Raw genomic sequence first — 27,515 nt, forward strand, 5'->3', positions numbered from 1 at the left:
TTACATTGTAGAAAGGGATTTATTGACTTAAAACAGATTTTTATTAGAAACTTTTATTATGCAGCATCTATAACACTAAGTTATTAACTGCACTCGATAAAAACTAAAATTAAAACAAACAAACAGCTCTGAACAGAGCAGTTTCAGTTTTATTAGCTGCCCTGTGAGACATGGTCCCGTAAGATACAATTATCGTTTTAGAGACCAGATTAAAGTACATAATGTTTGTAAAACAGGGAAAAGAACCACAAGACGAATTTATTTTGTGCTGTTAAAGTGAAAACTAAAAATCCTGAAAAGTTGAAGTGAAGGGTTAGAAAACAAATGACTCCATGAGACAAAAAACAAAACAAATAAACAACAGTGTTATTATACAAACAAGTAAAATGTACACAGAGATCCTCACTACTGGATGAACCAACACAACAGAACATTTTTATTTTCTGGTTTACTTACAAAAGACCAATCAGGACGGAGGACGGGGGGAGAGTAAAAATGTCCATAAAGGCAAAATGTTCTGATGTGACGTCGCTTCACGTCCGTTTGACGACTCGTCTGATCTGCTGGGATGTTTTGTGGAGGAAGGACCTGGACTTCTGAGCTCCGAGGAGGTTGAGATTCCCCTCAGAAACGCTCCTGACGACTCTGCGGGGCTTGTTCTCAGAACCTGAGGTCAAATGTCAAACAAAGATCCGTGTCAAGAAGAAACAGAGGCGCAGCAAACCGAATCAACCAGGTCATTGTTAACGTGAAGAAGCGAAGGCATCGAGTTATTTCAAACATAAAGGCCAATGACTGACATATCAGGGTTTGCAGGTTTTCCTGTTTACCGATGAAACGCTGCACTCTGAGCGGCCTCGGAACCACCGACGTGTCTTTCTTTATTCGCTTCGGTGCTGAGAAATCCTGAGTCGTGTCTTCTCTGATGCTGCTAAAAGTAAGAAGGTAAAATGAATCTTCGGTTAAGATTATGATTTGCAGAGTCGAACAAAGAAGATAAGAAGAGCATTACCGGTTAAATTTACGCTTCCCCTGCACAGCAGACGTCATGTCCATGTAGGTTGGGTTGGCTCGCCTCACGTCTTGCAAAGGCGCCATGTTTTGTCTGCAGAGAGAATTATATTACAACATAAAAAATAAACAAATGAGTGAAAACGACTTGTTTAATTACCCTTTACACTTAAAGGTGTAAAACTGAAGGAAAAAATAAAGGCTGTTCCCATTTTATTATATTTTTTTTAATGTTGCCTAAAAGATGTGACTGCACCTTAAAGAAAAACAGTCAAGTTATTCAAATAGAAAATTCTAGATTTTCTAAAGTGTCTGCTACACTTTAATAACCAACATATGAAGTACTGCTGAGCTGGCCTGCAGCTCCGAGTGGAAAAAGAAATAAATCACTTTTCATCAGTCGTCAAAGTAAAACTAACGCATCAAATCCGAGACCACTTTGCTACTTCCTGTTCATTAAAATAGCTTTGAAGGAGTTTTACGTTTGCAGTTTTATTATGTTATATTATATGTAAAATCTGGCTTTGCTTTCACCTTTAGTATCTGAGAACAGCTCCCTATGATAAACCGTATCTTTGGGGTGATGAATTTGTTTTGTTAGGGATCAGATTTCTCCACAAAATATAATATTTCCCTTGTCTGTTCGCAACTTTGGGCTTAAGGCCTGAATCTGCTGCTCAGTTCAGCAGACTTAAGCCTTTTCAGCCAGTCTTCCAGAATGTAAACCTGCTGCTGGGGAGAATACTTTGTGTTTGCACTCGGGTCTCAGGCTGGTTTTGAATAAGGTCTGGAGGATTTTCCACTTTTGGATGGTTGGATGGAAACATTCAGCAGAGAGGCTCAGGAAGATTATTTAGATTTTGAAACATTTCATGGAAATAATTCAAGGAGGGTTTGTTGTTGGTTCTCTCTGTGTAATTGAAAATAATACGCATGCATGTAAGTAAAGCTCAGATCAATTCAAAAGGTGCCAAATGCACGAATATCAAACCATGGAGGAGTAATAAACTGGTCCTAATGATGCAGAGAACATGCATTATTCTGACATTAGAATCCCATTCCTCTACCCTCATATTGGAGGGAAGGGCGTCTCGATCCTTTCTGGGTTTGTGATGAAGACGAAGGGGCGAGGCACCTGAAAATCTTCAGGTACATACTTTGAAGCATAAAGCTATGATTTACTTGCAATTTTGTCTCAGTTTAAAACTACTGTAAAGTTTAGTTTCTTGTATTCCAGTCTGTATTCTTGTTAACTATGCTTAACAAGATTAAAAAATTTAAAAAGCAGGATATTTCACTGCTAAAAGCATTTAATTGTCTATAGATCATAGTACAGTCTAGTTTAGTGTATTCTGATTTATTACATTTGGTATTACTTGGGTTCTTTGGTAATCATAGAAAAATTACATTAAATTAAAAGTTTTTAGCAAGATAGTATGCTGATATATGTCATGTAAAAAGAAAAAACTGATGCTGCGTCTGTTTACATAAAAAAAGCAAAAATATTTGCCACATTGGACAATCGACTGGGTACCAATTTCTTGAAGACAAACACTACTTTAAAATATTTTAGTTGCTTCTCTTTGTAAATTTGAATCAGAGCCAAAGGGGTGGGCGAATGGACTGGGGTAACGATCGGCCAAAATCATAAATGTATTTTACAGTAGTTTGTTGTAACAACAACCACTTTAATGTTTAGTTTGATGCATACAGTTTCCTCAGACAGTCATACAAACATCATAAGATTTTATTGCCACTACGACCAAAATAATACCAAGTCTGATGTTTGGTTGCTGCTGGTGACATGACTGATGACTATTTTAACCAACAATTATCAGGCACAATAAACGTAAGAAGCATGCACATTTCTCGTATGGGTTTTTAGTAGAAAATAAAAAGTTGATTGAGTCTGTAAATGGCGACGCAGGAACTAATCCGAGTCTGCAGACAATCAAAAACGTGGCTCGATCGATACATCAGTTAATTATTTTACACCAAATGAGAAATACACACCTTAACTTTCAGAGAGCCAGTTTATCCTCTGACTCATTGATTAAAAATATGTCTGTTGCCAAGGCACTAGCTACGGGTCGGTGTCAGAACAGAGGAATATTAACCAATGCAATATGAAGATTGAAAAAAAGAAGGCGTTTGCTTGTGTTATTTTTATTTTTTATGGGTACAAGTCATTTGTTGCAAATTCTGATGCTTTTGAAACGTTTCAAAGCATTTTTTTCTGCTTTCTGTATGTTCAGTAACTTTGTTTTAAGGAGGATTGTCCAGTGTGGCTTTTAATACCTCCACAGAGGTGAGAGCTGAGGGAAAAACGTGACTCTGGGAGTTTAGATTACAGACAACAAAGTTACTGGTGGTAGTCCCTTTGCCAACGATGATGGAGAGGTTGGGATGGAAGAAACTGATTTTGTGGACAGGTGTGTTTCAGACACATAATGAGCTGAAATCAGGAGTGTCTGTAATTGATTGATTGATTGACTGATTGATTGTAATCTGTGCGCCACACGGGCACATGACCAATCTTCAGAAGCCAAGATTTTGCAGGGGATCTAATACTTACTTCACTCAATGATTTGCAAATCCATTTGTAACTTTTATTTAACACATTTTTGGGCTTTTGGTTGATTTTCTGCTTCAAATAAAATGAAACTACCATAAAATTAGAGACTGTTCATTTCTTTGGAAGTGAGCAGACTTAGAGAATGAAATATTCGTTTTCCCTACAGTAGAAGTAGTAATTTTCTTACCTTTTGAAAGGAAACTGGTTCCCCCTGGTTGCTTCGGGAGGATTCTTTATTTGGCTGGGGCCTAAGACGTCTGTGGATTTAGATGCTTGAGCTGGACTGGCGTGGCTTATCATGATGGTTGCATCACTTGCAGTTTGATCATCATTATCAGTCACGTCAAAGGTCATATTTAGATCCAAGTTGCTGGAGGAGCTGAATGGCTGAGCTGGTTTTTGAGCAGGTTCTGGTGTGCACTGGAGTGGGAGTGGGTCCTCAGACACTTGGGACCTGGCCACGGCTCGTGGGCTTGGCGGTGGGAGTAAAACAGACAAATTTCTCCTGATGGGCATTCGGGGAGGTTTATCTCGTGTCATATCTGGTTGTGTTCCTCCATCTAGAAAAACAACAATAAAATCAAAAGTAAATTACATAAGCAAAACCCAGATTTTTGTGGCCGAATTGCGTGCTTCCATCATGAAAGTTGTGGCTTCTATAAATACGCACTGGTCTTTTATGGTGCAGAGAGCTAAACAAGAAGAAGAGGACCAGTATGTCACTGTTCCTACCCTCAGATGCCTGGATGAATAAAAAGTTTTGGATACAAACAGAAAAAAAGTTTCCTCTGAAGGTTGATGTCAGATAATGGGAAGTCTTGGCAGGTCTGTTTAGTTTGCTGCCCCTAAGACCCACACCATGACAAGTCATAAAAAATTAAGCATACTTTCACATGTTGGAACTCCTAATTGTAAATGATTTAACAAATGATAAGGTTTGCCGTTCTCCGCCTGTAACAGGAGCTGAAGTGCCAGCCCTGGGGTTAAAGAGTGCAATTTAAATGTCGTGATGCAGAAACGAGGAGGACTTTTCCCCTCAAGTTGCACCATTGTGGGATCAGTAATGTCAGAGTGGCACAAGGCAATTATACATCACGTTGCCCTCTTTGCATCTATAAACATCAATTTTAAAATATCAGAACAGAGCTGTGACATGCATTATTCACCTAACAAGCACTGCGGTTTAAAAATAGATCAGAAAGCAGGGCATTTTCGACCAGACACTTTTTGAAACTAAAGGAAGAAAAAAAAAGAAGCTTAAACGTGAAATTCTAAAGTCAGGAAACTTTACTTTTAAAGGACAATGCACCTCAAATCTACTGCTTTAACTGTGAAATGCCTAAATTATAACATTGAATAATATATTTGAACAAAATGACTGAATCGAACTAAAATGTTTCACTCTATCTTTTCCATATATTACTTCGTAAAGCCTAATTTTATGTGGCATTTATCCTAGATTTTTTTTAGAAACATCATCTGGGGTAATTTAAAAATAAAACTCGTCTGGGCTGCGGTGCAGTGACAGGTTAAATCACAGTGTTTGCATCACATTAGGTGCACTGTTACACTCATGGCATTTCCTGCAGAGAGGTGTGGTGAGGGTTGGAGAAAAAAAAAAAAAAAAAAAAGCTAAAAAAGGAAAATGCCAGCACATAAAGGAAGTGAAAAGAATGATATGTAAAAGGTGAATGACTGATTTAAACATTTCCTGAAATATCAAATGCAATATTTAGCAAATGTGAGTCATACTTGAGGCAGAGCTCCATGTGAGGAATCGTGATAAATAGCTCTTTTTTTGTGGCAAAGGAGATGTCCCAAGCAATAAATGGCAGCAGAGTTCCTTCAATCACATATTTTTGGCTAGCAGGGGATTAATACATGCATGAGTTGCTATTTCTGGTGGAAGCTGCACTGAATTAGGGTCGCCTGGTTGCTGCTGCCTGTTTTTTATAGTGCGCCTTTTCTGGTTGGTAGAGCAGGGGAGTTTACGTCTGTTGACGTTGTTCCCTGCCCTGCTGTGGATGTGCATTTTCATGAATGAAGCTCAGGAGGGATTGGGAGGGTTGGATGCTAGACAGACAGAGAGGGGAAGAGGAAAAACATTTCAGGGTGGAATGGAAAGAGGTATGAAGAAAGAAGGCAAACTAACCGATGTTTGAAGACAAAGGAACAAATAGAATTTAGGTAAGAGAGGATTTAGAAGTAAAATAATTAAGAAAAATTAAAAATAAACATCGACCTCTCAGTGCCTCTGGGAGGAATGTGAATGGGGGTAAAAAGCGACGATGAACACTTGCATAAAACGCAGCGATCCTTCCTTCACAGTGATCCCATTCGTGAAGTTCGATCTTATAATACAGCCCACAAAGAGTTAATGTTCTTTCCAAACCATGACCCTCACTAAAACCAATGAAATTTGATTGGCTTTGCAGGCTGCAGGGTGGAGCTATTTCTCATAACGTGCTGCAGTGACGACCATTAAGAGCTGAGGAAGCAGGAGGGGACTGACAAGCAGCACCAGGACAGCGTCACAGGAGTTTGTCTGAATGATAAATAAACATCCGACTCAATAAAACAGTTGTTTAAACCTCACAACAGCCACTTTGTCAGTGACTGAAAAATGATTTTGCACATTTTATAAAGCTGCACCAAGCGTGCGCACCCGAGAAGCATGTCTACACTGAAATTAGGATGAATCTGATGGTTTTAAAGGACTTTGTAAGTTTATAATTAAACAGTTTGATGTTAAATTAAATATACTACTTAAAGCAGAGACAGAGACAGTGATGTGGTGGCTGATTAAAGTGATTGTACGACATGTCAATTAAAATGATGAGCTTAAAGTATTCTGTGCATTCCTGGAAATGAGTTCTCATCAACATTAAATATAATCAGCCCAAATCCTGGACAGTTTATTGCAGAAAGGAGGAACTGACTGCAGAGTTAAAATCATATATTTATGAGTGACTGCGCAGCCTTCTGTTTGATCTGACTTATTTTTTTTTCAGATCCAAAAAAAAGAGAAAAAGCAGCCGCGACTGGCTGCTTGCTCAGGTGTACTAATAAATCTACGAGACCCAGCAGAACCATCGCCCCTGCAGGGAGAGGGATTAGGAGACCATTCCGCCTTCATGCGTCAACCTCGCCGCTCACAGAAACGCCCGCTTTGTGGATTTTTGCATCCTTCCACTTTTTTTCGTTACACAGAATGAAGGAAAGAGAGCAACGGCTTTACTTGGAGGCTACAACTTTTAACTTTGCTGAGCACCCCGATTTATCTAAACTAACAAAAAACTATCAAAACAAAAAGCTTCAAGAGGAACTAACCTTGTTGCAAACCAGTGCAGAGACACGTGCCTCTGAAGAGTTCATCAACTATACGGGTGAAAAAGTGTGAAACACCAACCATGGAGCTCAATTTTCATAGTTTGATAGTTTGATATTGCTTAAAATTTGAAATGACTTATTTGTTACATCAAAATGTTCAGCTCATTCAGGAGATGTTTGGTTTTTGTAACTTTTATATTTTTCAGTGTAGCTTACAAACATTTCCCCATAGAAATACGTTGAGATCTATTTAATTCTATTAAAACCATTGTTGTTTGAAATCTACCTCACCATACTTGCTCTAGTTTTATATTCTTATACTACCTTTAATTTTTAGCCAGTGTTCTGCTAGGTTCAGCTTTTAGCTACCACTTTGTGACTACAGCATCTAGCTACTGCTCTGCCACCTTTAGCTTCTAGCTAGCCTTTTGCTGCTGTAGTTTTTCTGCTTTTAGCTAGCGTTTCACTTCAGCTGGCTTTTACTACCTTTAGGTCCCAGCTTTTGTTTTCTACTTTTATTTGGTGCTCTGCATCTTTTAGCTTTTCCAACTCAGTTTCAGCTTCTTCAGCGAATTTCAGCAAAGTCATTAAATATTCTGGATTTTTTTTTTTTTTTTTCAGAAAATCCAATTTCTCGAGTTGTTTCACCTTCTTAAATATACTTTGTGATGGCACAGTTTAGGCTGAAATGGTCCATTTAATAGAAATTGTTAAAAACTTAAAGTTAAAGAATTGGAGCTTCTGACAAAAATGAGCAATTAAGTGAGCTAAAAAAAAAATAAAAACTGCCTTGGCTTACAAAGTATAAAAAAATGGTAACACAGACAGAGTTCCTTTTTTATTATTATTTTTTGTTCTTTTTAAAATTGGAAAAAACTTTAAGCTCCATTTGAGTTCAAATATTCCAATAAGTTGCCGACAAATTTAATAGCAGTTGTGACAAACTCCCCGGGGTGTTTATATTTCATTTCCATTCAAGAAACTCTGGTCATCGAGCAGAAGAATTTTCTTCTCATGTTTCATTTCCCACAATATGTTCCAATAAAACGTAGACCGAGTGCAGTAAATATCATTACAGCCAATTTAAATGGCCATATTTCACAAATGTTTTGGTATTATACTTTCCCAAAGGTTCTGTGTGTGCTGAGGTCTCTGGATAAAATTGCTTGTGAGCGCTCACATCATTTCATCATTCAAGTTTTGGCCAGAACAGAATGTCTGCAGCGCAACTATAAATCAAATTATATTACATGTATGAGTTTTATTGTGTGTGTTTTTTAAAACTTGAGGCAACTTCTTCACAGCTAAAAAGGAAGAAAAAAGGTGAAATTTCAGGCTTGCACACATCCATTTGAAATTCATCTGGAAACTTAATAATAAAACTGGATTGTTTCTATAAAATGCAGACTTCTCTTAGCGTATTTGCCAAAGTGTGGATGAAGGCAGTGAAAGGTGACAAGAAGAGAGCAAATGTGAGAACGACTGAGAGGAAGGAGTGATCTGAAACTATGCAGGGGCTTTGAATTAATAACTACAATATGTTTGAGAGATGGGGGAGGGAAGAAAAAAAAAAAAAAAAAAAAAGAGTCCATTTACCTTTAGGTGATGGAGCAGCATTGCACAGGAGTGTTTTTTTGGTGGGCCTCTCTGCACCTGGGAACGAGAAAATAAAGAGAGAAAATGAAGTGATGCAGACACATAAATATAATTAAAAGCCTAGCATTGCTTGAAGGAATGCGGATCGACTTATGCCAAAGTTTTAGACCATCTTATGTCGAAAGGGGACAGAGTCAGAGCTGTTTTGGTCAAACCTTGGAATGATGTTATGCATCATCTCATGACATTTTGTGAGATGAGCTCAGAGTATGTGCTGAGGATGACTCTAAGGGACTACCACACCAAACTTTAGCTCAATACCAGTTTGTGTCAGCTAATGTTGTTCAACTGTGGTGGTCATCTTTAATTAATTGTAGATAAATGTCAAAAGAACTTTCTGATTGTTACCAAAAATATTACCAGTGGTTCACGAGATACTTTTCTCATATTTTGAGATGTTTTTTAACTCTTATCTGGTTATTATTCATAAAAGAAAGTGACATTACTTCTAAATCCTGAGCACACCAGACAGTCATTTAAACCTTTTATTTCTAAATTAAAGAAAATTTATGATAAATTAGAAAATACAGCAGAGAGGTTTTATTTAGAGAAAAAAAAGCCCCATCTAAAAACCAAGTTATTTCTGAATGTTTTGATGAATAAATAAGAACATGTTATCTCTTAAATTTTAAACCATGACAAACAGTCGGACCAGATTAATATCCGTATGCATATGTCATAGGATCCCCCCCTCCTCTTTTTGGATTTGTTTTACTGACATTTAATTTTTAATTAAAAGTCAACAAAAAGCACTTTCAAATAAAGCAGGCAAACATCAGAGCAGAGGGACAGGTGCAGACTTTACTCCTCGACAAACAACAGACTTTATCACGGCGAGCGCTGCTGGCCGACTTCGGTTTACGCTCCGCTGTGTGACAAAGCATATAAGCCACGAGGGTCCGGCGCTGCTAGGTCATGCAGAGATGACAGTTAAAAATGAAACATGCAGTCTCACGGCTCCCACAGAAAAAACACCAGACCTGGACCGGCGCCAAACACACCGGGCCACGTTTGACACTCTCACAGGACAGATTTCATATTTAGAGTTATCATTAAACTTCCATATTTCATGTTGTCTGAGATAATTTTGTTCCACCCCGATTGGTAGAGAAGACCTTTGGGACAGAAAAAAAAACTATAAAGCTGTAAGGAGTCAATAAATATTAAAATTAAAGACCTAGCATTCCTTGAAGGATTGCATATCACCTGCAGCCTCCATGTTTCAAACTAAAATCATCTTAAAAAAATGAACTTTTAGTCTTTCTGGTTAATTCTTGAAAATAATAGTATTCATGATCACATGCAATATTGAGAGACCTTGTCTATTAGCACTCAAATTACGTGATAAAAATGACTCTCAGCTACTACCACACCAACCGAGTTGTAGCTATTTTTGGGATGGCTAAGCTTGATTAGCCGTGACAGCCATCTTGAATTGGGTTGACTCCAAATGTTGAAAAGTTTTAGACGTACAAAGTTTCACTTAAATCTCCCAGTGATTCATTCTGCAGACAGACAGCTAACTAAAAGTTTATGCTGATGTTTTAAAAGCTGTTGTGCGATGTGTTAGCGCTCACACAGCACGTTGTGAATGACCCTCAGCTACTACCACACCAAATTATAGCTCAGTATCTGCGCAACTGGCTGAGTTATAGCTGGTTTTATTTGTGTGAAAGTCGATTAGCTGTCGTGGTCACCCTGAATCGGTTTGACTGCAGTTATAGATGTGCAGGAAATGAATACGTTCTGAAATTTTAAATAAAATCCGTTGAGTTGTTCATTAGATATTTAGTTAACACTACAGAAAAACACATGTGGGCAAAAACATCACTTTTTGTCTTTGGTGGCGTACAAAAAAAATAAATAAAGAAGTGATACTTTAAGATCTTTTCTTTAGATAACTTTTACTAACTGGTGGTTTGTATAATAATTAGAATAAACTGACTATAATCAATTATAAATTACTTTCTTTTAAGACTGAATCGGATTCATGATTTGGACTCTTTTTTTTCTGACCTCTGTTGTGAACTGGTGCTGTATAAACAAACCTTATTTAACTGAATTAAGTGTTAGCTAAAATGTCCGAGGCAGGCGAAGTGAATGACAGCTGCTTTCACGCTGCCCGGTCGAGTTGGGACTCTTGTGCCTCACTGTTGTCAGAATGGTGAGAGGTTGGACGGGCAGAAACATGTTAACATGAAGAAGAGCTGTGGACCAAACTGCAAGCCGTTCATCACCCATCACACCTGCGAAGGTGTCTCAGTTCTGTGTGTAACTCACAAACAGGTTCTGAATAAAAGGTTAAAGTGATGGCTTGATGCGGCTCATCATACACACAATACGCCCACCTTCTATTCATAATTGTTGTGAAAAGCACAGTTTGAAACATGTATTTTTATTAAAAAATAAAAATCATGCAGCTTACCTTTTTTCTGTATTTATATTATATTAAGCTCTATTTTTTATGAAAGCGTGTTAACATTAGTAGATTATAAGCTCCTTTTTAATGCAGTAAAACAAAGATGTTTCTACATTTTAGAGAGAGTCATATTGTGCGTTATCCAGAAATTGTTATCCTGTTCTTCAATTTCTGGTTCAACCAAGCATGGCCGAATTATACATTTCAACTTGTGCGGGGGGGGGGCAAAGGTCAGCTGCTGCTGTCAGGCGAGCAGCAGAACCTGATTACAAGTAAAGCAAATATTTAGTTTCATATCCAAGTCATTTTTCAGACATGAAGGTATCATTTTCATTAAATATCATATCAAATATCTTGTAAAAATATAGATAAATAGGAACGAGTCTGTGGAGCTTTAAAGATGAACTCTGCTGTTTTCCTCCCAGTAAAATCATAACACTGAAAATGAATGTTTGAACTTTTCATAGAAATTGCAGAGCATAGTGTCTGAAGGGTTAACCAATGTTTTCTTAACGACCATGAGAGATGGAAGGCTGTATGACATTTCTCTTGGTTAATTAGTTTGAGAAAAATAAATGAAAAATATTTTATCCCTTCTTCCTAACATATTGGCAGACTGAAAACTGAAAATATCACTTAGAAACAGAGAGGGATCACGGGGCTGCACGATAAAGGAACAACTATTAGAACTAGAGAAATAATGCTGAGTGCTGAATGAAGAAGCTGAAACTGAGTTGTTAAAGCTAAAAAAGCAGAATGCTAGCTAGAAGTTAAAAGTGACTAAAGGGTAGATAAAAGTAGGAAAAGACCATCTTGAACCTAAAAGTAGCACAAAGCCATCAAAAAAGCTAAAAGTCACAAAAGGTAAGGTAGTCACTAAAGGCAGCAGAAGATAAATAAAAGCTAAAAAAAAGGCTTAACAAAAAGTAAAAATGGCAAAAGCCTGGCCAAAAGCTAAATGTAGCAAAAGGCTAGCTGGAAGCCAAAAGTAGCATAAGAAGATAAAAAACAGAACCAAGTATGAAGAGGAAGGTTTCTAAGAGAACAAAGATTTGAAATATTTTAATACATGTTTATGAGAAAAAAAAATGTAAATAAAAGAAATACCAAGTCTTAGCACCCACCTCCTTGTTTCAATATCAGTTCCTTGCAACCCTGATTTCACACACATTTATACTGTAATGACTTTTTTATTTATTTACAAGGTTTAATTTCATTTGGACGACAAATGATCAGCCCAAATTGATGCATGTGTATTTGTTTTTGTTTTTTTTAAACATTTCCTTCATAAAATTCCTTAAAAGTTTGGATGTGCCCCAGAACCAACGTCTCATAACTGCGACAGCTGGCGTTTAATAAAAAGGTGAGTATTTTGTGGTCACTCTCTTGTAATCAGCGTGATTTCTGACAAAGTGAAAAAATTAGGGCACCAAGCTAATTTTTATTAGTCAAATAATTAGGTGAGGGAAAAAAAAAAAGGAACAAAAACCTAAACTGCCTGAATGATGGAAATCTTTGCAGCAGGAGAAAAAAGCGTGGCGACTTACTGCAGGGGCTGCTCTGATGGTACTGCAGGTAAGAGAAACACAGGACAGGCGCCAGCTCGCTGTGGAGACCAACTTTTCCTCCCTCATTTGTCTCCTGCGAGTCCACGCCGCACTCTTCGCCTTTCGACTGGTGCCCCGCCTCTTCCTGGTCTGCCCAGACCACGCCCCTCTCCCTCAACACAAGGTGCTCCAGTTCCTGATTCTCCATCTCGTCCGCTGGCAGGGCCAACCCAGCCCCGTGCAGCGTGGAGAAGTGTCGACTATAGGCTGGCAGCAAGATGTTCACCATTCTGCAGAGAAATACCAAAGTTACATTGGGACATTAGAAGTGAGCTGATTTTTAGATCACTAAAGCTAACGGTCAACGTACTTCTGCATACGCTTGTTCTCCTGATCCTGCAGCGCGGTGAGCTCAACCATCTGCTTGACGTGCTGTTTGAGATCATTTACCTGCAGCTCCAGTCTGTGGCAATACAAATCCTTCTCTAACATCTAAAAAAGGGAAAAAAGCAGACTTCAGAGAGCAGCAATGACTAATCAAGGCTTTCTGACATAACAATGAACACTAATAGGCAGAATTAGACACAAAAAGTTGGAGCGGGAGCAGTAAACTAGGGAGAGGACACAAAGTTCATCCATGTTTCATCAGAAAAGCAGACTGCTCAAGGTAAGGGCAGAGGGGATACAAAAAAGAGACTCGTGACGTAAGAAAAACTACGAAACAACAGCAGAGAGAACATTTGACTGGTGGGTGCGTCATAGTTCTGGGTCAGTTCCTGGAAGAAAGGATAAAGAAGAAGAAGAAAAAAAACAAAACAACATGGACAGGGTTTTAGGTAACTGGCTGCTGTGTGAAGGATAAGCAAAGGCTATTGATTTATTCTCTTTGGTGAGCCACGAGTGAGCTGGAGAAATAAAATGAGCATGCTTCTAATTACTGGGAGAACAGATGGGAAGAAAACAAAGGCAGTCACGATGCCAGTTAAGATACAGCCTACCTTCCAAAATAAACAAACAAAAAACAGTAAGCAATGAATTTTGACAAATGTGGCCCACATTGTTAAGTTATTTTTTGGCATCTGATCATGCCCATTAACCCTCCTGCATTTCAGCACACGTTAGATAGTTTCTCACAATTTGCCTTTACTGATCTGCTGTTGACAGACTGAAAATAACTTTTGAGCAATCCATCAGCAGTGTGATTGATCAAGTTTTGTAGCAATTCATATAAATTTATACAAACAACAATTTTTGTATCTTTAGAAAAATGAGAAATAACAATACATGGAAGCCAGGGATGAGGATAAACCTTGAACTGAGCGACCAGGAGACAAAAAGGTGCGAAAAGGTGTCACCAAGTTCGTCTGTCACTATAAAAAAAAGGTACTAATCTGCCTGCTGTTTCCAGCTCTACTAAATGTGAAAAGGGTCACAGAGTTCCACTTACCTCTGAGCTCTGATCATTCGACTTCAGCAACTTAATCTCATTTTCAACACGATGAAGCAAGCCATCGTTTTCCAGGAAACGCATCTCCGTCTCCTTCAAACGTTTTATGATGTGTTGCTGCTGAGTGCGCAGGCTGGCAATCTTCCGCTCGTGTTTACAAGTGGCCTGTTGAAAGCCCCCAAAAAACAACATTAATGGTAATTTGAATGATATCATGAATGGGCAGCGTATGCAATAAGAATAGATCAACTGCAAGCAGGAATACAGTGACAATAAGTCTTTTTAAAATTAAAGTTTAAAAATGCACCACTTGAAAAAACTTCCTTCCTAGTTTGGTTTACAGTAAGCCATTCTGCAAGGCTTGGCATCAAATGATGAAGAATTCACTTTTTTATGTCAAACGGTTTGTGCAACTAAGATTATCACTGACTTTCAAAAAGCACAAAAGAGCCAGAAACCGATGAACAGCATCCGTCTCCTGTAGTGCTGTACACAGAGAAGCTAAGACAATTAAAGAATAAATACGAGTGAAATGAGGACTCAGCATTTTTTTTTTTCCCTGCAGGGATGATGGAAAAAGCCCATGTGGTGTTATGCGTCAAATACCTTCTCCGTCTTCTCCTTGGCACAGAAACACTGGACCTGCAGGTAGTCCTCCTCACTGTAGCGCTGCCGCAGCTCGTTGGCCTTCAGTTGCCTCTCCAGATCCAGCTGCTCTCGTCTGATTTGGGCACGGCTTGAGAAGATGCTCTGCAGAGCTTCTGACACTCTAGAAGGCAAAAACATATAGTTTTTAAAATCCCAAACTTTGCCATCTATCGGACTTGAATAATTTTGTAAAACAAGGACAGATATTTTGGTTTCAAAGTTTTGCACTTCACAATGTAAAGTTAAAATGTAAACTGTTGTTATCCTACAACCCCAGTTCTGGAAAGGTTGAGACGTTGTGTAAAAATGTAAAAAAAAAAAAAAAAAATGCAATGATTTGCAAATCTCATAAATCAATATTTTATTCACAATGCAACACATTAAATGTCCCAAAAGTTGAAAGAAATTGTACTCTTTCTAACATAAGAAAAGCGACACTTCTCAGAAAAGTTTAGACAGCCACACTTTGAAGCTTCCCCTCTTCTTTAACATCAGTCTGTAAACGTCTAGGAGCTGAAGAGCAGCTGATGGAGTTTTTGAAAGGAATGTTGTCCCCATTCTTGTCTGATGTAGGATTCTAGCTGTTTCACAGTCCTGGATCTTCTTTGCCAGATGTTTTTGTTTCATGATGCAGCAAATGTTTTCAGTCGGTGAGAGGTTTGGTCTGTAGGCAGGCCAGTTCAGAACCCAGATTCTTCAACTACGAAGCCATGCTGCGGTTATGGATGCAGTATGAGGCTTAAAATCATCTTGCTGAAATATGCAAGATGTTCCCTGACAGAGATGTCGTCTGAATGGGAGCAAACCTGTAAAACATGCTTTGACGGAGCCTTTCCAGATATGCAAGCTGCCCACAACAAAGGCACTAATGCACCCCCATACCATCAGAGAGGCAGAATTTTGTCCTGAAAACAGGTTGTATGGTCCCGCTCCTCTTTAGTATGGAATACATGGCGTCCATATTTTCCAAAAAGAACTTCAAATTTTGATTTGTCTGACCTCAGAACAGTTCTCCTCTTTGCCTCAGTTCATTTTAAATCTGCTTTGGTCTAGAGAAGACATCTGGCTTCTTCTCTGCAGGATAGAGCTTTAACCAGTATTTGTGGACGGCACGGTGAGCTGTGTTTACAAGTCTTATATAACTGCGCCACAAGTTTTTGGAAAATGCACCCATTCTAAAAGACTGTCATATTAATTCACCCATCCCCCCAGCATATAAAGATCATATCTAAATAGCCAAAATTACACTAGAGCTTCAAAAAAGAAAAATTTGTGATGTTCCACATTATTATTTAATATTGCGAAAACAAGATCAACTGCAATAAACCCATATAGTCTTCACTCCTCATTTTTTTCTTCTGTCACCACTATCAAATAGGTAGTGGACATCAAGGCCAGTGAGAGTCTGTTGGATTGACCAAATATATTATTAGCATGCAGAACGTGAATGCACGGTACTTGAAATATAATGGCCTATGATTTATTGCAGTCCACGCAGTACTTTGTGATATTGACATTGCACTCACTAATACTGCGAGAATAAATTTTCAATATATTGCACAGCCCTATAGCAGACCTACTATTACTCACAGCTTAGAGAATGTAAAACACCTGAGCACCTCAAAGTTGGATTACTAAAATCATTTAGCACAAATAATAGAGGCAGTGTCAAAGTCAAAGCATACAACTTTAGACTAGTCTGGAGCTTCTGTAACATGTCACTTTTATTCATACTGAGCAGAAAGGATATTCTTAGTAATCCGATCTAAACAAGTATTTCTGGAATAGAGTCAAGGTTGATGCGCTGATTGGATGCAAGTGGCTGTCTGGTTGAGTAAAGACAGCAGAAGAGTCAGGAGAGACATGCAGGTAAATAAGGCTGCAGAGCTGTCGCTGAAATGTGACTGCACTCTTCAATGTACCTCCAGTGACGTAGGAGACGTCGTGGCCTTGCTAGACTGTTGAATTTTTAATAGCGTGAGAAGCGTGCAGCCTCTATTCAGAGCCTCTCTCTGTGCGAGTTGTGAATTCTGATGCCAGTGAATGAAGTGTGTGGGAGTGAGATTCATTCAGCTTTTCTTTGTCCTACCCCCCACCCCCCACTGCCCCCAACCCAAATACCCAGACAGATGCCACTTTATGCCTTTAAGACAACGAGATAAGATGCGGCTGCTGTGATTTAAGTAACATAAATAAAGACGTATCATTTGTACTATAAAAAGGGCACAACTGTCCAGGAATAAAACTCCACATTAATTCAGCCCCGACTGCATAATCACAGCAGACAGGAAATGAAAACAGAGTGGGCCAAATTAAATCGGACTTTCTTTTCGAACTGTCGGAAGCAACTGATCCTTTGGCCTCAAAACACAGCTGCCTTTAATCCAAGAAGTAAGGCCCCCCCTTTGCCTACGCAGGTTTACTGAAAGCTAAAACAGCTCAGTAATTTGTAGCATTTTCTAACAGAAACAGCAGCACATAAACTACAAAAACCTCTTCATATTTATCCAGCTCCTCACATCTAAATATATGCAAATATTGTTTCCAGTTTCTATGTAAAGATTTTGTTTTAAAAGTTGGTGAATAAAAATGATGCACTGCAGAGCTCAACTTAGTCATGTGTTTGTACATTATGACCTCTTTAATGCTAAAACTTTAAGATAAAAACAAAAAATGCAAACATGAAACTCATAATGACTGCTAAATTTCTTCAAACGGCAAAAAATGACCTAAATCTCCTAATTTATCATATGCTTTTCTGTGAAAAGTACTCAAAGAAAAACATTCACTAACACTTTTTAAATGTGAAACGATATTCTATCAGATATGGAGAGAAAGATTTTGAAAGAAAGCCTTTGTGTGTACTTTTATAAATCAATGAGACTTGTTATATCCACCAAATGCAGATTGAGGTCATCACTAAAGACGGACTTTTGTTTACGAAGAAACAATTTTCCAAGAGCTCCGAGTGCCTGATTCATAGGGTAGCCTTTCAAAACAGTAGCACAAACGGGCTGCTTAAAATTTTTAAAAACATGCTTTGTGTGCTGTTTTCATACAAGTTATCTAAACTGATCAAGGCTGCAGCATTTAGAGCAACGATTTTGACACTTTGAGTAAATCTTGTATAGGACACTACAAAATTTGGGTTTAAAACACGTTTCTGCCACGAGTGAGGCAATCTTATCAGCCTCCTGCTTATGAGAGAGGTGAATATAGACGGTAAGACTGAAGCAATGCAGAATGTCAGGCTCTTTGAATACAAACAAAATAAACTGGATCTTAAAAAAGGTCAAAATATGTTCGCATTAGGCTGCACAATATTAGGAAAAACTGCATTTCGATATTATTTTTGAGTATTGTGATAAACCTACATTTTCCTTGCTCTCGTCTTCTACTGTCACAGCACTCATAAGATTCTTTAAGGTTTCTTTAGGATTTAACTTTAGCATTAGCTATGTTCTTCCAAATCTGTTGTGGAAATTCAGGATGGTCCGGATCCATTTGATTGCCAAATATATTATTGACATTTGATTTGGGTCTGGAATTTAAAACTTTGAGTATTGACATTGTGCACTATGATATTGCAATGACAATCTTTTTAATATGTGCAGCCCTTGTTCACACTGAACTTGTTTTTATTTATTCACATTTTTACAGCACAAGAACTTCAGAGTACAGTAGTATTTGTGAAATGGAATCACTACTCTTGTATGCCGACGATGATGCAGTGTTTTGTTTTAATTTTCTTTTAATTATGGCGCCCAGAGGTAGACTCCCATCATCCTGTAAGGACTGTAAATCCAAATTAAGAGCTTGTAGATGAAGTTAAGACTCGGAAAATCCTAAATTATAGCTGCAAAGGAAGAACCTATGCTTCTCCATACTAAAGACCTTTTCTTTAACACTGCTATGCTAAAATAAAAAAATAGGTAAAACCAAAAAAGTGTCTAAAATGTTTAGCTGACAGCTTGCAATCATATGATTTTCTGTCAAGCCATCAGCCTCGATGAACAGGTTGCTATAGTAACAACAATAGTGTCTTAGCCACGTTGGTGGCGTGGCTTTTCACTGGTTTACTGGCTGAATCTGACACTACATTCCAACAACAGGGTTTGTGATGACGGATTTATGATGCAGAAAAAAGTAAAAATAAAAAAATGTTGACAGACATCTTGCAAGTTATACTGGGAACCACACCACATGTTTACCTTTTGAACTCTGCTTGTTTCTGGGAAGAGATTGTGCTGAAAGCCCCAGGCACTGCGTTCTTCACCTCGTATTCTTTCAGTTTCTGCTTTAACTGTAAAATCTTTATAGATGGGGGGAAAAAAAAAGAAACATCAGTGAGAAATGAACCACAGGTGACTGTTCGTGTCCAAATACATTCAATGTGGCTGCGTCGGTTGTTTCACATTACCTCTTTCTGTTGCCTCTCGCATATGACAGCATATTGACCAATATGGCTGTCGAGGCTTACAACATTACTCTTGAGCTGAAAGGCAAGAGTTGAGAAAAAATAAAATTTCAGAGCTTTTTTGGTACATTACCTGACAAGAATCAATAATGCTGTTATATCACAGTTAGTTAACAACTACATGATAGCTTTAGCACTAACCGAGGATTTGATCTCCTTGGCCCTGTTGGCATATTTAAGTGTGTTGTGGGTGTCGTCATATGATTTGGATGAAGGGCCAACATTTGCAATCATAACCGTTCTGCAGTTGCCCCCCAAGGAGTCTTTCAGTATCCTTGTCAGCTTGCTGTCTCTGTATGGTATATGGGCTTTCTTGCTCTGAAACAAATTAAGGAAAATTTAAGATTAGAGAGTAGATTTATGGTCGGGGCTCCTAAAAGTGTGTCAAGAAAAGCAACCCAAACAGCCTGAAAAACAACTGGAGTCCCTTTGAAAACATATTAAACTGGAAGTTTGAAAGGAACAAATACACAAACCAGGAATCCACTACTCCTGTCAAACAAGACATAAATCAAAGTAGAAAAAAAAAAAAAAAAAAAAAAAAAGTGTATGTTGCTGCTATGGTATGCAGAGGAGTGATCACAAATGCGAGCTGTGCCTTAACATGCATTTTCCATCTGGACCACAAGAGAAGCCTCGTCACATTACACTGTATGGTGGGGACCAATAAACCTGAGAGGGAACAGAATTCAGTACGGAGCGTACAGTTTAGAAATGAAGTCTTTCTGCAGCAGTCTGTGAATACAGCTCAGCCAATAATCATGGCATTAGATAAACTACAGCTGCTTAGGTGAGTCACACTGTCAGACACCAGGATTGGAGAAACAGTTGAAGAGAAGTTAGCAAAGGAGTGTAAAATGATCTCAACTGGGGATCACAGCTGTGGGAAAAACTCAGGGGTCAACAGCTGGATTCAAAGACCTTCGCTGTAGCTCTTATCAGGTCCACAGAGTTTTAGGATAACTGTGGTATTTGGGGAAAAGAAAAATAAATTTTAGCAAGAGCAGACATCCGAGGTTTTTCTTTACAAAGTACGCAAAATTAAACAACCATATTTCTGGGAGACACCTATATATAACATTCCTAAACCAATAATTAAAGCTTTTCCTGGTGTACAGACATAAGGTTTATATTGGGAAGGACAGATGTTAGTTTTAAACAGTAAAAATATAAATAAATAAAGGTGTACTATCTTGTTTCTGTTCAACACGTGCCAACAAGTGCTAGTTCTTTACCCAGCTTAAAGATAATTCCACAACTTTATCATACAAAGCTATTATTTTTCCTATATCAACAAATACAAATAGTACAATCTATGAGTGACTTAACATTGCTACACAAACCTAACCCTGCTTGAATCATTAACCATACCGCTATTTTAAGGACGCACAGTTTTGCCATCCATACTATGAAACGACACTGGGCACAAAATAAACGTATCAACATTTTACAACAGATTCGGAGCTCCTTTTTTTCTACGGGTGGGAAACATTGGTCTTGACTGTAGGACAAGCTGGAAAAATGGGTGTTTCATCATCTGCATCTGCATAAATATGGCCACCGCCTAAGGCAAACAACTTACAACAAAACCCTCTGTGCAGCATAACATGAAGATGACACGCTGAAAGGCCCCAACAAAAGTAGCAGGCATTCTTCTCGCTCAGATGAATGGCATGCCAGCCAAGGCACAAGTGGGGACATTCTTTCCAGTAAACATTGACCACAACATAAATTCCTCTGCACCAATAAGCATTAGGACAGGGTGTGAAACTTGTGGTTATTGTTTTGAGCTGAGCAGAACGATGACTGCAACACTTAAAAATGGTGGGCAGGGTAAAATATCAACTTGACAACGCCGGTGAAAGAACACAGTCTCAACCCATAGGACGAGGCAGCCTGTAGGAGATGGATTGCATTACAACATGGCGGCGGCAGGTTTGCCCAGCACTTCCTAAACGCAGGCGGCCTGCTTGTGCCTCGTCTCTTGAGACTAGGTGTGTAAAACGAGAAGACAGCTTGTCAGGTTAATGTATGCAACTGGAATGAAATTATACCCAAATACTCAGTTGACCTACCCTTCCAAAGTTCTGTACATAAGTGGTTAACTTCAAATACCCATAACCTTAACAATCTTGAGAACATTATGTTTCATGCATGCAGATGATATGCTAACCAGCATGCAAGGTTAAAAAGAATAAATTAACAGTATATGTATGCAAAACCTTTTAAATTCATTGAATTTGTGCATCGCCTGTAAACATTACAGGAACATGTACTCAACTGGGTTTTGAAACGACACAATAATTCATTTTTTATTTCTCCACAGAGCAGCTGGTGTATCTAACTATACCAAAATAAAATCTACTTTTAGCTATGGTTATTGACAATATTTGTAAGATATACTGAAAATTTATAGTGACAAGAACTCACTTTTGGGTCTGCAAGAGCATTGATAACATTTCCCAGGGCGAGAAGGGAGCGGTTGATATTAGCACCTTCTCGAAGCCGAGCTCCTTTGGCGTTGGTGGCACTGGCTCTCTCTGAGCCAGCGAGGTCAATCAGACTCATTTTGGCGATGCAGACGTTAGGATTGAGGCTGGCAGTTTTCTCCTGCTGTCTTAAATATATCTGTACAAAAAAAAACAAAAAACAGATTAAAATATTTATTAGGTAAGAAGAAATTAGTGAACTGCACTTCAAACTGGGTAGTAGACCTTGTTTGCTCTTGACCCTTTGCACTTGTGTTTTCTCATCCCCCCCCCCCCTTCTTTATTACAATATATATCACAACAACCTTGCTTTCTGTTGGGACCCTTGTTAAATAAATAAATTGAAATACCTGGAATACAGCATGGGATCGTGACGAGGTGGCATTCATATCAGTGGGGTGCTGAGTCCTGTTTCGATTGCCAGAATCCAAAGCCTCGAGAATGTGCTCTGCAGATTTGGGCTGAATGTAAAAAACAAACAATCAAAAGGCTTTATTCGGTTCCACTGCATTTACAGTGAGACTTTTACAACAACCCTAAATTAAACCGTTTGCATTAGTTATCCAAACAGGTCAAAGAATGTTTTTACAGATTTATAGCGTTCTTAGTTATGTAAGCAAACATTTCTCACAAACCTCACTCAGTCTGTATATGGCTCATGTTTCCGTTCGAAAATAATTTCTTCAATTTGACTTTTATTTATCGAAAGGAAATGACTAAATTGTTTTCCTGAAATGTAATTTTTTTATACTTAGCAGAACATAGGAAAATACCTGAGCTAATATCAAACACAAGAAGGACATCTTTAAATAGTAGTGCATGCAGGAAACCTATTTATTTTTTACTGACCTCCGCCGAGTAGGTATACATTTCCTGTAGCGTTTGTTTGTCTGTGCACAAGATTACTCAAAAAGTAATGAGCGGATTTTCATGAGATTTTCAGTAAATGTTGAGGTTGTCATAAAGAACAAATGATTAAATTTTGGTGGTGATCGGGATCATGAACCAGCTCCTACAGTTTTTTAATGACCCAATGGCCTGGGAGGAGGTTTGCGCTCTCAGTACTTTAACATACAGTGATGACATCACATGATGATGTCATCATTAATCAGTCCCAATATGACATTCCAATAATAATGGGTCTTGGCGGAGGTTTGTGCTCTCCTAGTGCTTCTAGTTTATTTTGTTATCTAACTTATCGAGATATAACATTCTGCTTTGCAAAACCACGAGAGGGGAATCTGAATCCAACCACATGCAATTATTAACAGCGATAACAAGAGGGCTCAGTATTTATCTTTAATATACTCTACAAACAAGCTGATGCAAACCTTGTGCAGTGAGAGGCCCTGAACAACCACTCCTTTAGAGCTGTCCTCTCTGACAGCAAGAGGCCCGGCATTCGCCAACAGGTCTCTGATCTGTTCGTTGTAAACCTGTAAACAATCAGGAAACAGAACTGTAAACACACACAAAAGGCATCAATCTCAAGACAAAAATAAAGAATAAAAGCTGAGTAAGGGATGCCATTTTTAACAGAAATGTTAGAAAATGTAGAATAATGTAGGGAGACACATAAATGAGTAATAAGGGTGACACAAATAAAGAGGTTCTATCCAAATACAAAATAAAGTGATATACGCACACAAAAGAAAATAAATATTTGATCCCTCACCTCCAGATATGAGAATGCAACTGCAAACTCTTTCTCGTCCTTGGCATCATCCATACGCTTGAAGAGATCTTTCATTGTGCGATACATGACCCCCGGGTCATTCTGAGAGCCCAACATGGTATGGGTCTTACCTGCTCCAGTGGCGCCATAAGCAAACACTTTGACAAAAGAGAAGAAGACAACTTGCTTTAAAGAGCTTAGTGCAGTAAGCGCTGTAATTCTGGGAGGAGTATAACAAGAAAATGAGAAAAACTGCAACATATAAGCTCCTCAAACCTACACTTACTGAGAAAAGCCATCTTTTTCCAAGAAATATAAAGTTTGAATCACAGACCATTATAAAAGATGGACAGCTTCACTGTCTGAACATTAGACTAATGAAGAAGTGACAGGGGCTGATTCCTGCTCTTGTCTCACCCCACAAAAAACTGAAATTGTTGGGAGATCAGTGATAAAATAGATTTGTTCAGACTAGAGGAACTTCATCGCCTGCTGCTCAGTATGTGTTTGTTTGTCATCTTAGCAAAACATCTCAGCAAAACATCTCAGCAACCACTGGCTGGATTTTAATGAAACTCTCAGAAAGCCTTCATTGGTTGCACATCTACAACTGATCAACTTTTGACATCAACCCAATTCAAAATTTCCACCACAGCCAATCAATTTTAGCTGACACCAAATGGCCACAACATGGGTAATTTTAGACATTGAGCTGAAGTTTGATGTGGTAGTAGCTGAGTCTCCCTCAAACACACACACTCATACTTATATTTTAGGGTACTAAATATTTTTCATAATATTCCTCAGTGTTGTTAGAAAAGCCCTTTCTTCAACTGCTAAAGGAAAGTCTTTAACACCGCAAGCTGTTCCCTTTAATGTTGGTCTCATGAAGAAACTGTCAATAAAGCACAGAATGCTTTAGGGCAAGGCTACCTTGTGACAAATGTGTTGCTATGCAGCGAGACAAACATGTAAAAAAAAGTCTTTGCAGCTCTCAGTTAGAACCACACCTAGCTTGTTATGTTTGGTTTGAAAAACACACAGATGGCTATGGCCAAGATGTGAAAATCATGGAAACAGAATGATCGTTCACAAATCAGATGGCATGATGGTGGCCATGTCCATCTATTACTGACTGTCTATAGCCTGGGAAAAAAAGTTAACTGGCACATTCTACTGAACGGATGAGAATTAAATTAAAGAAGGCCAGAGAGCAATTAATAAAACACTCATTTTACAATAGACACAGTCCATTTATATAGGTGAAGATGGATACAACAGAAACAAAAATAGAGCACACAGTTGCTGGTTAACCTTCCAAATTTAAAGCTAATTTCAACAAACTGTACCAGCAATTTTCATTTACATAAATTTGCTTTGGCTTTTCCCATTACCAGTTATGGCTGTAGCCATAATTTTCCCATAGCATCATTAGTTGTGGCACCTTTTACTTGCTGGTACCTTAAAGTAACTGGAATACTTATTTGTGGGGAGTAAACAGACAAAGCTGGTAGGGTACAGACATGAAAATACTCTATAGTGACTTGTTTCTGTTGCTATAGAACAGCCTTTTTCTTCAAATAAGCAGCATATGTGGACTGATCTGAGAAATTTGCAATTCTTACAAATGAAAAATGTGTGAAAAGATTTTGCAAGTAAATGTAAAATTAGTTTAGATCCCATCATGGCTCAAAGTGGCTGAAAAACTTATTAAAATGACTGGAAAACAGAAAATGTGAGTTGATATTCATGCTTTCTTTTAAAATGAATATTTGAGGTGATTTTGTTATTATAACCTAACAACACAGACTGTTAATGTAGTTTTGAACCTAGAGTAAAATATATTTTTTGGTTAGTTGGAGACAATGAAAACAAGTTGTGAACACAGGACTAGCTTATCACCGCTTCACATTAATCCAGTCATCCGATCCATTACCTGTGCAGTTGAATCCATTCATCACACCATCCAGCACTCCTTTAGTGGTGTTCTCAAAAACATCAACTTGATTAGAGTTCTCATCAAAGACATGGTCAAAAACAAACTTTAAGTCTTTGTTAGCCTTCTTGTTGATGTTCCTGTTGCGCACTTTTTGTGGCCCAAAACACGACAGATCCTCTTCTTTGGGGTCAAATATGAGCATGTGGCTATCAACAACCTGGACGACATTTCGACAGTTTTCACGCCTCTCGCTCTCGTTGACTGGTCTCACCCGAACCACCACCTTCACGTGGCTACATACATTGTCTGCCATCGTGGCTCCTTTGTAGGCGGCGACTGGAGTGTTACTGCAAAAAATAAAAACGAAAATAATACTTGTAAGTATATTTTCCATATTTACAAACTGCCAAATCTAATTTAACAATGATTTATTAAAGTCACAAACAAAAATGTTGAGAAAACAACAAGGGATTTCTGTTCTGTTTGTTGATTATTTTTCTTTTTTAAAAACCGAACAAACCAAAATACTAATTTCTGAGCCCTTATGCAGTTGTTTAACAGCATTAACTGACTGATTAATGCATTTAAATGCTTAACTGACTGCGTTTGGATGAGGTGATTAAAACTACCGTCATATATTTAATTACAAAGCCAAACACCGATGCACTGATTTAGTTTGTTTTGATTTTAAGATAATAGAAGGAGAGAACCTTTTACCTGAAAGTTATCTAATTTACGGCACATAAAGTATTCAAACAAAGGCAATAAAATGACTAATATGAAAGTAATAATCCTAACGTTACAAAATGAACACAAGAATTGCAGCTAATTTGGACGACAATTAACTTCTACTAAAGTTTTATGATTATGACAGATGAACTACAACTCATACAAGGGGTGGGAAATTTCAGTCTTAGAGTAATAAATACAATATACTGACTAACTGGCCTATCACTGAAGGTGTATGATTTATTACTATTAAGACAATTTGCAATAGCTACCAATTATTTCAGAGAAATGTAAACAAAATTTAATGAGGCTACTGTAGTGCAGGCAACCAGTGGGCATTTATCGAGGTTAAATATTAATTAAAAAATAATTACACTGAACATATAACAATAGAGCTATTTAAGTTAAGACAAGTGACAGATAACAGGGTTAAACAATCGCTGACATAAATTCAGCAGCTTCGCAAGGATAATTTCTCATTGGTTATCATTATGAAATCAAAGAAAGCAATAAAATAACTTTTTTTCTGTAAGATTAGACACTAATAGGAGTGTAGAAGCTTTAAACTTCAAAATCCAAAGTCATTAAACTTAAACATAAACTACTTTAAAACTACAAAACAATTTTACATAAATCATAGGTTTATGGAAGATGTGTGCTTTCTTATAGAACAAAAAAAAAAATATCACTATTTTTGGAATATATTAACATATTTATCCAACATAGTTGCAGATGTTTAAAAATTTTAGGTTATGCATTTGTACCAGGAGGCTGTTTTTCGTCATGTTGGTTTGACCTGAACTAAAAATACATTTAAATTGATTTATTTAATCATTTTGAACTGCGTCGTTCGATTTTAATGGAACCGAACAAAGCCATGCAACAACAACAAGCCTGCACTGACTGTTTACTGGCATTTTATTCCTCTTATCCTATTTACTTTTTTATGTACTCATTTTCATAAACTGAAGTGTCAACATATAGACGGGGGTGTCTGTCCGGTGCGTCACGAGAATCAAGGACATTTAACGGCAAAAATCGTGAAATGTTGCTTTACAAATAACAAATTAAAAATCACAAAAAAGCTACGATGTGTGCTGTTTGGTAAGAGACATCTATAATAACAATATAAGCATAAACATCCCAACAAAAGCACACACACACTGCATTATGACAACGTTAACTTGGTAAGAGTGGCAAACGGTTGCTAACTAGCTAGCTGTCCGAACCGCACGTTAGTTGTCTTGTCTCCATTTTAAAAGCACTGTGCGGGATTCTGTCTTACCTTCTATGCCCAACGGTTATTCCTCATTTCGCAGAACTCTCTCTTTTTCTCCTGGTTAAGGTAGACAGTTCGTAAAATAAAACATTAACTCACTAACAACTCACAGCTGGCATTCGCTATCTTGACGACAAGCGCCAATCTTTTCAAACAGAAGCGTCTCTTCCTGTGTGGCAGCGGATTGGACGTGTGTCTCGGTGACGCAATGACGCAGGGTGGGTCGCCGTGACGCACGGGTCGCGCAGACGCGCTGAAGGTGGAGCCGCTCTCAGTGGTCCACTACGGTAAGCT

General features: G+C 38.1%; 2 protein-coding genes across 3 annotated transcripts in view; one reads left to right on the top strand and one right to left on the bottom strand.

The window, feature by feature from the left end:
* On the bottom strand, nucleotides 1-27,413 carry kif18a (kinesin family member 18A). Of its 2 annotated transcripts, none has more exons than XM_025002503.2 (18): nucleotides 27,228-27,413; nucleotides 25,211-25,560; nucleotides 23,275-23,432; nucleotides 22,931-23,035; nucleotides 21,950-22,060; nucleotides 21,541-21,738; nucleotides 19,252-19,428; nucleotides 19,054-19,128; nucleotides 18,845-18,945; nucleotides 14,592-14,754; nucleotides 13,986-14,150; nucleotides 12,909-13,030; nucleotides 12,539-12,828; nucleotides 8,513-8,569; nucleotides 3,774-4,146; nucleotides 1,013-1,105; nucleotides 831-928; nucleotides 1-667 (listed from the first exon to the last, which is right to left on the bottom strand). In XM_025002503.2, the coding sequence occupies exons 2-18, from the start codon at nucleotides 25,524-25,526 to the stop codon at nucleotides 534-536; spliced, it is 2,736 nt and encodes a 911-aa protein (XP_024858271.1). In that variant the 5' UTR covers nucleotides 25,527-25,560; nucleotides 27,228-27,413; the 3' UTR covers nucleotides 1-533. The 2 variants fall into 2 exon arrangements, with proteins under 2 accessions (XP_024858271.1, XP_017296475.1); XM_017440986.3 differs by having other exon boundaries at nucleotides 831-931; nucleotides 27,228-27,411.
* The window catches only part of mettl15 (methyltransferase like 15), a 61,206-nt gene continuing 61,067 nt past the window's right edge, over nucleotides 27,377-27,515 (top strand). Inside the window, exon 1 of the mRNA XM_017403941.3 lies at nucleotides 27,377-27,508. The gene's annotated coding sequence lies outside the window, so the exon portion shown is untranslated. The remainder of the gene's footprint in view (nucleotides 27,509-27,515) is intronic.

Source organism: Kryptolebias marmoratus, linkage group LG15, assembly GCF_001649575.2.
Source record: "Kryptolebias marmoratus isolate JLee-2015 linkage group LG15, ASM164957v2, whole genome shotgun sequence".
Taxonomy (NCBI): Eukaryota; Metazoa; Chordata; class Actinopteri; order Cyprinodontiformes; family Rivulidae; genus Kryptolebias; species Kryptolebias marmoratus.